The 12,500-nt window shown below is 34.7% G+C and overlaps 1 protein-coding gene across 2 annotated transcripts in view; it reads right to left on the bottom strand.

Annotated features, from left to right (window-relative positions):
- LOC124954328 (rho GTPase-activating protein gacU) overlaps nucleotides 1-12,500 on the bottom strand; it is a 34,082-nt gene that overhangs the window by 16,334 nt on the left and 5,248 nt on the right. Inside the window, exon 1 of one of the 2 annotated variants that reach the window (XM_047507110.1) lies at nucleotides 2,428-3,328. The exons of the other annotated variant lie outside the window; for it this stretch is intronic. Within the exon in view, the coding sequence (XP_047363066.1) occupies nucleotides 2,428-2,443 (16 nt within the window). The 5' untranslated portion in view covers nucleotides 2,444-3,328. Of the gene's footprint in view, nucleotides 1-2,427; nucleotides 3,329-12,500 lie in introns of those variants that run through there. 2 annotated transcript variants of the gene reach the window in all.

Here is a 12,500-nt window from a genome sequence, read left to right as displayed (position 1 = left end):
AAATTAATATTTTGAAATTCTTATAGTACAAACAAAATACAATTGTAATGTATAAAATAGTTACATTTGTTAGACGTATTTATGTGCATGGAAAAAAAAGAAAATAGAAAAAAGAAAATCAAGAAAGATAGACATATCTACGCGTTATCTCAATATACTCGAATATAATCGATTTAACTTTCGAAGCTTGAGCAAAGTTACGACATATGATAGTAAGAGGGTTGTGGTCTTTCTAATATATATATATATATATATATATATATATATATATATATATATATATATACAAAAATGAGAAAATCAGTCGATATCACGAATGCTCGTCGAAAAAGATAACATAAAAATCCAACATTGCCCGACGAATGTAAGTTGGATTGCTTACAAATTGGTCCATACATCCGTAATATCTCGATCACTTCTCCCTTATAGTGTGTAGACGAGAGAATGAGAGAAAGAAAGAAAAAAGGGAGGGACAGAGAAAAAAAGAGAGAGAGAGAGAGAAACAGTCATAATTTCCATTCACATATCAGGAATATCCAGAAAAAGAAAATATTTCAAAATTATTAACTCTCTTTATCACAAATCTATTCCATAGATATTATCGATGAACTATAATTATAAATCAAAAATTAAACAATTTATAAGAACAATTTGACGATTATCTGTATATTAATTTAATATATATTGGATATATTTAAATGATTAATTTATGAATTAAGTAAACAATTTATAATTGTTTACTTAATGAATTGAAATAAAATATACATGTATATATATATATATATTTTTTTGTTTTTTTTCTAATAAATTATTTCATACTTTCAATCTTCGTTAATAGGAATCAAATGTTCGAATAATTTCGAACAAACGATCTTTAGATATTTTCTTTTTTTTTTCTTCTTCTTCTTCCTTGTTTCGTCAACGAAAAATTTACGTATAAAAAAATTGATATAATTCCTTTTTCGCACTCTTTCACAATCCTTACCTAGAACTATTCTCTTTTCCTCTTCACTATTCTAACGTTTCCTAACGCACACGAGTAATGTGCCTTCGTAGGATAGAAGAGATATCCCGATAACTTAGAGTACCTACCTATCTATCTACCAACCGCAAAGATATCCCGAGGCAATGTCCTTGTTAGGACATCCGTCCCGTCAAAACGTCCAGAGGACACATCGAAGCAATTGAATTACGATCATCCCCAGGGCAAGCCCCAACCGTAACCAATAATTCCATTATCCATTAGTATTGGGTCGCACCAATTTCCTTCTACGAGTAGCATGATAGAGAAGAGAAGATAAGAAGAAGAAGAAGAAGAAGAGAAGGAGGAAGAAGAAGAAGAAGAAGAAGAGGAGAAGAAAAGAAGGATACGTATACTTTGTCGATCGAGAGAAAGACGAACGTGGTTGAAAACGAGAATATCGAAGAAAAATTTTCAACGTTACGGACCTTCTTCCGTGACATATCGCCAATCGAATCAACGTCGAAAATAATATTTCTCAAAGAAAAATTTTCAAAGAAAGCTTTTTTATATCAATTTACTTAGTAGTTGTACAAGTTCGTACGTTGTATAGTCGTTCGTTTCGATAAAATGAGAATTTTTGTAGGAATACAATTTGATCGGTACGTTTCTATCGAAATGATTTGATTAGATTTTTTATTCTTTCTCCTTTTTTTTTCTTTTTTCTTTTTTCTTTTTTCTTTTTTTTTTTTTTTTGTTCCAACGCGCGAAGTCCTTTTTTTTTTTTTCTTTTTTCTTTTTTCTTTCTTTCTTTTCAATTTTTCAGACAATATAATTGCAATTTCTTCGTAATCTCGTATCTAATTCGATTAAATTAAATATCTGATATCTTCTTTTTTTTTTACATTCTATTTATATAAAAATATACGCGGGATAAATTAAAGAATTTAAATATTTCAATATTATTAGAACGTACTGTTGTTTCTATGTTTCTCATAGATAACGAATAATAAGTAAGTAAGTAAGTAAGTAAGTAAGTAAGTAAGTAAGTAAGTACTTACAATGAACATCAAAACTAAATTCTAAACATTAATTCTACTCACGATCCCTCTTATCTTTTATTATTAACGTGAGAAAATAGTACTTAAATATCTTCCTGATTCTTTTTAAATCAAATCAATCTAAAATCTAAACATATATATATATATATATATATATTTTAAATATTTAGTATAAGAAATTGTTTGTTTTAAGAGAAAGAAAAGAACAAAAAATCAAAGAAAAAAAAAGAAACGAAACAGAAGAAAAAAGACAAAGAAAATGATAAAAAAATGGATAACTATTTCTTACAAATATACGTACACATACACACACACACATATATATATATACACACACGCACACACACACACACACATATATATATATATGTATACATGCGCAAACACACTGACATACACGTTTACCTTTGTCATCCGCCATTACGCGTCCTCTCGCGTATATAATTCGATCACACCGAGCACACAGGATTCCACCGTTAGAGAAATTTACAACAATACTCTATCTATCTATCTATCTATCTATCTATCTATCTATCTATCTATCTATCTCTCTCTCTCTCTCTTGTATCCGTCGTCGTTCTCGTTCGACAACGATAACAATGACAATGAAAACAACGATTATGACGACGACGACGACGGCGGCGAGGACGGCGGCGATGACGACAACGACGTAAATTAAAAATATGAACGAATCTTCGATAATCGTAATCGCATATATTCCTAAACGTTTTCATTATCAACATGGAGATCTGCTTTCGTCCATGCTCGGATGCTGACTGGAGCATCCATCGAGGACGCGTTTATAGGACCAGCAGGAGGACCCCGCCGCCGACAGGATATCAAAAGAATAGAAAGGACCTACCGCACCACGTGCGTCTATAATGGTGGGGGAAATTTTTATACCGAACACCCCTCTTTTATATCTTTCTCGCTCTTTCTTACGATCTCTCTGATCTTCTCTCTCTCTCTCTCTCTCTCTCTCTCTCTCTCTCTCTCTCTCTCTCTCTCTCTCTCTCTCTCTCTCTCTTCTTTCTTTCTTTCTATCAACGAAACCCCTTCCGTCCGTCGTTGGACTTTTCTCGTGGGGTGAAGAGTTTTTCGAGTTAACCCTTAGGCACGATCGTCCACCTTGTTGATCCTCTCTCTCCCTCTTTCTCACTCTCTCTCTCTCTCTCTCACTCTCTCTTTTTTTTCTCTTACAAACGTATGTGCATCGTACAAAAGATCCAAAATGGCGTACCACTCTACCTTTCTCTTTTCTTTCTACGTGAAATGTTTTTTTTCTTTCCCCTTACGGGTCCCTCTCTCTCCCTCCCTCTTTCTCCCCCCCCTCCCTCTGTCTCTCTCTTTTTCTCCCCTTTCTATCCACAGATACGTATATATGTATGCGTATATAAAAAAAGACAGGTCGGTTCGTTGATAAAAAAAAAAGAAAAAAAAAAAGAAAAAAAAAAAAGAAAAAAAAAGACTACCCGTTTGCTCGTAACCGTAAGCTTCGTCTCGCAAAGAATCCCATCAATCCATCGGTGGTCCATCAACCTCATTCTCAAGAACTCCTTTCCTCATTCATTTTCTCTCTCTCTCTCTCTCTCTCTCTCTCTCTCTCTTTCTGCTCAGATTTTTTATTTTTCCTTTTTTTTTTTTATTTTTCTTCCTCCTCCTCCTCCTCCTCTTCTTCTTCTTCTTCTTCTTCTCTCTCTCTCTCTCTCTCTCTCTTCTCGTTTCTTTTCTTTCCTTTTCTTTTCTTTTCTTTTCCATTCTATTCTTTTCTTTTCGATCGAGAGAAGATTTTCTCGAATTTCCTTATTCGATCCTTTGATCGAACAATTCTCCTACGACCTTCTCCAATCGCAAACATAAAACCTAACGGGACTCTTTCATGGATATAATACGTTTTTTTTTTCTTATTCTTCATAGGCTATCTTTTTTTCCTTTTATTATTATTATTATTATTATTATTATTCGAGTACACGTGTGATCGATCATTTTAACGTTATGTTTACACCTCTTGTAAACTAAAGGATATATCTCGAATAAGTAACAATAAAATTTTTGTCGTTTAAAAATCAAGGTATAACTTTTCGTTTATAATTAAAAGATATTATGTACTTACGTACACGTGTGTACATCTCTTTGTTTTTATTATTATTATTATTATTATTATTATTATTATTATTCGAGTACACGTGCGATCGATTTAACGTTATGTTTACACCTTTTATAATTAAAGTGACAAACGCCACATTAATAATAATAATAATATTCATCGTAATTCGTAATTAATCGAACGTATTTAAGAATTTAGATAATTACGTACACATATAATTCTTCGTAAATAATTAAAAGATAGAAAATACATACGTACGTATGCTTACATATGTATAAATATATTTGATAAAAATATTAATCAATTCGTTACACGTATTTCATTTATCGAGAAACATTTAAACTCGTCGCTTAATTGACGAACTAACTATGGCAAATGTAGTCAGTCAAGTAATGGAAAAAAAGAGAAAATTTAATATAAAGTGTGGGATCACCTCAATGTGGATACACAGTAAAGCAAGAAAAGCAACAACGATCACTTTTCTACCGGGCAGTTATGAGAAATATGAAATCTGGTTCTCACGCGTTCTCAATGGGGTACGCGTTGTCTCTCATTCTATCTCTTTCCCTATCTATCTCTCTTTCTTTCTCCCTCTCTCTTTCTCACTCGCTCACTCACAGTCGCCCCACATGCGTATCGTGGGAGGATCTCGAAGTCTCGGGAGTCCCTTTGTGAGTCGACCGGCAGGACATTGTCCATTGAGAAACGGCCAAACAGGTCCTAGAGAGTTGACCTGTCCCTTTTCAGGGCACTCCTTTCAAGGAAAACCCCTTTCCTGATTTCTTCCTTTCTTTCTTTCTTTCTCCTTTTCTTTTTCTTTTTCTTCCCTCTATCTCTGTCTATCTTTATCCCTATCTATCTTTCTCCTTCTCTTTCCTTCTTCCTCCCCCACCCCAATCTCACTATCCTTTCTTTTTCATCAAAATAAATCATGTGGGTTACAGTTATAGTCGGCTATAGAGAGTTTCTACTACAGCTGTCTCTAGTAGCACGCTGTTGCTTCTACTTGGACAGAGACGACGTGTCACTCGCGGGCATCGCGAATTTACCTCAAATCCTGACGTTTTTCCCTTCTCAAACTTTTACAGTTTGGACGTATCTATGTATGTCGACCCTTAAAATTTCGTGGGATCGAATCGTCCAACCGAGAATTTACTATTAATCTCGTACTTGTTGTATAACATATATTTAGATATCCACGTATACGTACGTATTTTTTGTATGTACGCTTTCTTTTTTCTTTTTTCTTTTTTTTTTTTTTTTTTTTATTGCTTTCAAAAGTTACACACGATTTTTTTAACGAATAACTTTTGGAAGAGACGACTTTCCCTCGATTCGTGAGTTAAATCGGTATGTCACACATACGGTTCTGTTTACTCTTTTTAGGTGCTTTAACAGAGAGAAACAGAGAGAGAGAGAGAGAGAGAGAGAGAGACAAATAGATATACATAGTTTGCGCAATGGTTACGCAGTTGCATCGTCGACAATGACCGAAAAACAAATAGCGAACGAAACCAGTGGTACTACAGAACCAACAGAATCGCCAATGGAAAACGTAGCGAGTCGAGAACTCAAAGTGGCTTTGTATTGTCCAGCATAGCGATACTTCTCTCTCTTTCTCTCCCTCACTCTCTCTCTCTCTCTATTTCTCTCTATCTCTCTCTTTGGTAACGGAGCTCGTTCTCGCACTGGTTAATTAGAAACTTCCGTGGCAAAGAGGGGTAGGAGGAGTGGTAGGGACTGGCTTCGTTGTTACATTATTCAAAACGTCCCCCGCGCGAAACTCTGCAATGTTCATGCCGCAAAACATCCGAATGCAAACTTTTGACAACGTGATATCACGTGAGAGAGAGAGAGAGAGAGAGAGAAAGAGAGAGAGAGAGAGAGAAGTGCCGAAGCGTGTCACGCGAAATAATTAACGATCGCGCGAAATTTTCTCGAGCGAAAGGAGAAACAACATTGGCTTGCCCGTTTCCATCCATCGTTCGTCAGAGTTCATCGAGATATCGTATAGAGTTTAGAAAGAGAAGAAGCTTAGTCGTTTACATCAATATTCTCCATATATATATATAAATGTGTGTGTGCGTTTATGCGTGTATGTGTATTGAGAGAAGACGCACGTGAAACGCGTGGGAGGTCGCAAGAACGACCCTCGTAAATCGTTCTTAGCGTTTCGTCGCTCCCGTTTTACAAAGACAAACGCTTTAGTAACACTTTTGTTACGCTTCGAACATTATGATCGATCAATTTATGATCGATCATTGATTTTCTTAAAATCCTTTGTTATTCATCGACATATATATATATATATATATATATATATATATATATATATATATATATATATTTTACAATGAAACGAATTAATCAAATTACATTAATGGAGATAAATCAATGAATGTTCATTGAGATATATAATAAGTATGAATTTTATTCATATGTATGTTTCTATTAATTCACCGTATTTAACGATCTCTCTCTCTCTCTCTCTCTCGCTCTCTCTTTCTCTTTCTTTCTCTCTTTTGCGCGTCAACGTGAAATCTTGTGTACAAAAAACGCCTGACCCCTGACTTTTTTTTTCCCTTTCCCTCTAACAACCATTACAATATCCCGCCGAGTTGACCCCCTGCAATGATTAGAAGCCTTGGATTGGTCCGATCGTGACAAAGGAAGTCCTCTCGAAACTCGATCGATTTTTTTCTTTTTCTTTTTATTTTTTCTAAAAAAAAAAAAAAAAAAAAATAAACAACAGGGAACGTCCCGCTGAGCGATTTTGTCGTTCCTGACCAATCAAAAAGAGTCTCTCTCTCTCTCTCTCTCTCTCTCTCTCTCTCTCTCTCTTTCTTCTCCTTCTCCTTCTCTTGCTCTTTGTGCCATTTGGAGAACGTTTAGAGCCACCATCTTGTTTCATTTCCGGGTCAGCAACGTCGACCGGACGTGACTTCTGCGATCATCGACTCGTTCATTTCTCTTACTCTATTTTTCTCCTTCTATTCTTCTTTGGCTTTGTCTAATTTTTTTTTTTTATCTTTTTCTTTTTTTCTTTCTTTTTCTTCTTTTCTTTTTTCTTTTTTTTTTTTTTTTCCTTTTTTCCTTAATCTCCATCGTGCCATCTCATCGAAACCTTTCTTAACTAAAATCGACCTACTCAAAGCAAATATCCTGCGCTTGACTTATTCGTTCGAGTCGAATATCGCGTTTAAAATCGTCGCATCCTTTTCCGGTCTGTTCACGATCCTTTTGACTTGAACTATTAGACGTTTAAAAGAAAAATAAAAAAGAAAAACTGAAAGTATAGAGAAAAGAGAATGAACGAAGTAAGTATCAGTCGAATAGTCATATACTTTTTGAAAAATCAGAGCATCTTCGAGAGAATTTCGAGCAGTTGTCTATCTCATTCTAGTTTTCTCTCGAACGTACGAAAACTTTTCGATGGGAGGGAGTAAGATCTTCCAAAGACAGTCTCTCTCTCTCTCTCTCTCTCTCTCTCTCTCTCTCTCTCTCTCTTTTTCTCTCTCTTGGTTAAGTATACTTTTTAGATACTTCCCGAGTAAATATGACTTTCTCAAGGTCTCTCTACTCGTTGCAACGAACCAATGAGAATGAGAAAGAAAGATAGAAAGAGAAAGAAAAAAAGGAAAGAAAAAAAGAAAGAGAAAGAGAGAGAAAGAGAAATGCCAACGAACTCTGGCTTGATATCGAACCTACGACTCTCGTCGCGTGAAAAATAATCTTCAAGGACGTGGTAGCATTATGTTTGCGGAGGAGGAAGAGGAGGAGGAGGAAGGTATATACCTTTTTCTTTTTAATTACGTACTTCCGACAGGGACCGCGAGAGTTTCCCATTAAAAGAAGGAAAAAGAGGAAGAAGAAGAAGAAGAAGAAGTAAAAGAAAAAGAAGAAGAAGAAGTAAAAGAAATAGAAGTAGTAGAAGAAGAAGATGATGATGACGACGACGATGATGATGATCATGATGATGATGATGATGATGATGATTCAGAGAGGAAGAGAAAGAGAGAAAGACAGAAAGAGAGAGAGAGAGAGAGAGAGAGAGGAAGGAGAAAGAATAGGAAGAAGAAGAAGAAGATGAAGAAGAAAGAAAATAGTGGTAAGGGAAGTTTCCGCAAAGTACCCCGACTCTCTTGAAGAAGCAACATTACTCACGAATTCCAAAGGTTGGTAGGTTCTTGGAGTAGTGAAAATCTAAAAACGGTCACGGTCCTCCCTATTCCCCTGAACTTGGTAGCTTCTATAATCGTATTTATAGAAGTACCTAAACGCGCGCGTTAGCTAGGTGCCACGTAGTAGTACGACTTGGCCACGTGCTTTACATACGCCCTCTCCAGGGACATTACATTATAACGGGTGACCAAGAGGAATGGAATTTTTTTCTTTCTTTCTCCCATTTTTTTTCTTTTTTTTTATATTATAAGTTAACAGTTTAATACGTCTCATTACTTTATAAGATATTTCTATATACTTATATATCTGAGCATACACGCGTGTATGCGTATAAAACTTTTTAAGATACATTTTCCTTTTTAATTGACAATTGAAAAATTGACAAACTTTAAGGTAAATTCTTTTTTTTTTCTTCTTTTTTTTTTTCTCTTTTTTTTTTTTTTTTTTTTTTTTAATTCAACGATTTCAAAGTCAATGATGTTTAAGATAAATTAAAAAAAAAAAAAGAAATAAAGAAAATACAAAAATTAAATCAATTTCATTTATCGACATTAATCTATAAAGACAATTATTGATTCTGAATATTGATCTCCTCGATTAATTATCACTCGTTGGATATAAATTTTCGAATGAGAGTATTAATAACGTTAATAGGGTTATAAGAAAAGACATCTTGCTTTCCTTTCCTTTCTTTTCCCTTTCCCTTCCTTTGATTTCCTTCGGTTTGCTTTACTTCGAGTGACCCTCGGTGAACGACAGACAGGTCATCAGGTAAGAAAAGTGAACTCAAGAAGGGAGGGAGAGTAAGAAAGAAAGAAAGAAAGAGAGTGTGTTGTTGCACCTTATTTCACAGAGAGAAGGAAGAGTATAAAGATCGAAATGACCCTTGGTCAGGTAGCCCTGATGGAGGATAGCTTGGCTAAACCCCTCCGACAAGTGAACACCCGACAAAGCGTATAATAATACGAGTAGATTATCGCTACGAAAGGTGTTCACACCTTAGAAGGAGGGTCTCGGACAATGCTGGACAATGGACCAGGAAACCGACACTGCAAACAACATAAATTTTCTTTACGCCTTACCTCCTTACACTCTTTGACTATCTTTTTCTATTTTTCTCGTTGTCTCTCTCTCTCTCTCTCTATCTCTATCTCTATCTTTCTTTCGTCTCGTATTCCCTAGTTTATCTTCTTCCTTCTTTTTTTTCCCTCTCCCATTCCTTTTTTCAAGTTTACACTCGTTATTCGGCCCTTTGTCACGGTCAAAAGATAGTTTCTAAAGGAATACACAGTCGAGTTTGTATAAATCCATTAACCCGAAGAAAAGCACCGCGTGTCTAAGTTATTATATTCTCTTTAGAATATGAAAAAGAAATAAATCTATCCTTTCTCTCTCTCTCTCTCTCTCTCTCTCTCTCTCTCAGACACACACACACTCATTTTTTTCCTTGACGAGAAGAGGAGTAAATTAATAGGAAGGTGAATGAAATGGACTAAAAAAGGAAAGAAAAGAAAAAATGGATCACTTTTTTAACGCGATAAAATGGATCAATTTTTCACCTCTATCTATTTTTTTTCTTTCGTTTTTTTTCTTTTTTTTTTTTTTTTTTCTATAAAACGTTCAACTAATACAAGATCCCTATTAATGGTCGTATTAATTGAATAGAGAAATTTCGTCCGTGTTAAATCCTTTTTAAGGGAGATACACGGGATCGTACAAAGGGCAATAAGAACACTAACTCGATTCGCGAACGTATCGCAGACGACATCGTATTTCAGTTGAAATTGCCCACCGGCAGATTGGACGGACGATATACAGCCCACTATCAACAACGTGATAGAAAGAGATAAGACGAATAGAGAGAAAGGGAGAGAGAGAGAGAGAGAGAGAGAGAATCGTATCGACATCGTCGTTATCCTTGTTCGTCCTGCCACAAGAAAGAGACAAGGATTTAAGGAACATCCTAAGACCTACGAACGATTTAATGTCTTACGTCTACTTGCATTCGCTACTTCCTGATTTATACCAATTCCATTAATTGCACCTTAAATTGTCCTTTTTGTTTCTTTTTGTTTATTTATTTATTTATTTATTCATTTATGTTTTTTCTTTTTTTTTTACCATTAACACGTCCTCGACGAGTACTACGTTCATGAGCGTAATCGTACTTTAATGCACATTAAATGCGATTTATTTAATAATATTTTCTAAAAATGAAAATATAAAAATTTAATCGTTAATCCTTGCCTTTTTATAATATTAATTTTATTATTATCTTTTCTTTGTTTTTTCTTTTTTCTGTCGTACACATTCATTTATTATTTTACAATAAAAATTTGAATTCGATCGTAATCATTGATCGAATTTATTTCAAACGAAATGATCGATGAAATGCATTAAACTTTGCGCGTAAATAATCAACGCTTTAATCTGAACGCGTGGATAATGGAAGAGAAAGAAAAAAAAAAAAGTAAGAAGATGAGAATAAAGGGATATAATCGTTCGCACTTATTATATTAAAATACGTCAAAGTATATTAATTATGAATTATTTATGAATATCGTATAAGAAAAGGGTTTGAATAGGGGCTCGATGTAAGTTTATAGCCCCTTTTCCTTGCGATGACAGCTGGCGCCATCTCCTGGATAAGGAGACAAGCGATGGAAGCGTCAATTTAAATTTAGAAAAAAAAAACAAAAAAAAAAAAAAAAATAAAAAAACGAAAAAAGGAAAAACAAGAATAAGAGCAAACGAAACGTACGAATTTCTTGGAATAATTCAGAAAAACAGAATGATTCTGTACCTTTTTTTTTGTTAATCATTTTCTTGTCTTTTTATTTTTCTTTTAGCTTTCTTCTTCTTTTTTTTTTTTTTTTTTTTTTTCATTTTTTGCTCAAAGAAATTGGAAATCTTGACGTTGAAAGAGATCATAATTATATCGATACAAGCGATCTTTCGTGCTTTTCGTCGTTTGGTTACCAAAAAAAAAAAAAAAAAGAAAAAGAAGATAAATAAAAACAAAAAGTAAGAAAGAAGGAGAGAGAAAAAAGACGGGGGGAAAAAAAGAAATGAGAGAAGTTTGATTCGGTGGCTCGTGACTCCTGATCACGTCGACACGACTCGTTTTACCTGGTCGCGTGCTGGATCCTTAAAGGAGGGAGATAGAAACTACTCACTCTCTCGATGAAAAGAGAAAGAAAAAGAGAAAGAGAAAGAGAAGGAGAAAGAAGGAAAGAGAGAAAGACAAAAAGAAGAAAGAGAAGAGATAAAGGAAGACGGAGAGAAAAAGGGTTCGCCACGCGCCCAGCGCCCTAAAGGTTAATCTAAGGAATCAAATCAAAGTACTTTTTTGTCGGCACTCCTCTCTCACAGTAAAGGAAGACCAATAAAGAAAGACAGAGATACGGAGACATAGAAGGAAACGATTGAACAGAGAAAAGAGATGGATGGAATATACGTAAGACATTTAGAGAGACAAAGAGAGAGAGAGAGAGAGAGAGAGAGAGAAAGAGAGAAAGAGAGAGAGAGAGACAGAGAGAGACAGAGATACACAGACAAGGTGAAGAAGGGCTTCCGACGGGTCGCATCAAAGACAATATTTAACAGACACGCAGATAGAAAACGCGCATATGCCGAGCACGTGCCGACAGGGGCAAGTAAAACGTACTTTGTTTGCTAAATAACATCCTCGTGAGTACCTCCAGTCGATCATAGTGCTATGTAACTCCTAGAAAAGCTTTGGAGAATACCGCGACGAGCTTCGGAGCAATAATATATCTAATATGTATGTATGTATACGTGTGTATGTACCTACGTATATACATATTTACGTATGTGTGTATGTATGTATGTATATATATATATATATATATGTGTGTGTGTGTGTGTGTGTGTGTGATATGCGGGTATAATTGCGAACGATAAATGAGTCATGTGTTTTCGAATAAACGAGATAAGAGTCTATCTCTCTTTCTCTCTCTCTCTCTCTCTGTCTCTCTTTCTCTCTTACTTCTTTTTATTACTTGAGGTTATGAAAGTTATAAAAGAAAAAATCGAAATAAATTTCGTCAATCGTTTAACAAATCTTCTACTTATCATTATCATCTAAATGTTTGTATATATATATATATATATATAGGAGTGTGTATATTTGTGTATAGGTAAACGTGATCGTAAGGTACATAAAGGT

This window comes from Vespa velutina, chromosome 15, assembly GCF_912470025.1.
Source record: "Vespa velutina chromosome 15, iVesVel2.1, whole genome shotgun sequence".
NCBI lineage: Eukaryota > Metazoa > Arthropoda > Insecta > Hymenoptera > Vespidae > Vespa > Vespa velutina.
The sequence above is the reverse complement of the archived record's forward strand: the minus strand, read 5'-3'. Positions and strand labels throughout refer to the sequence as shown.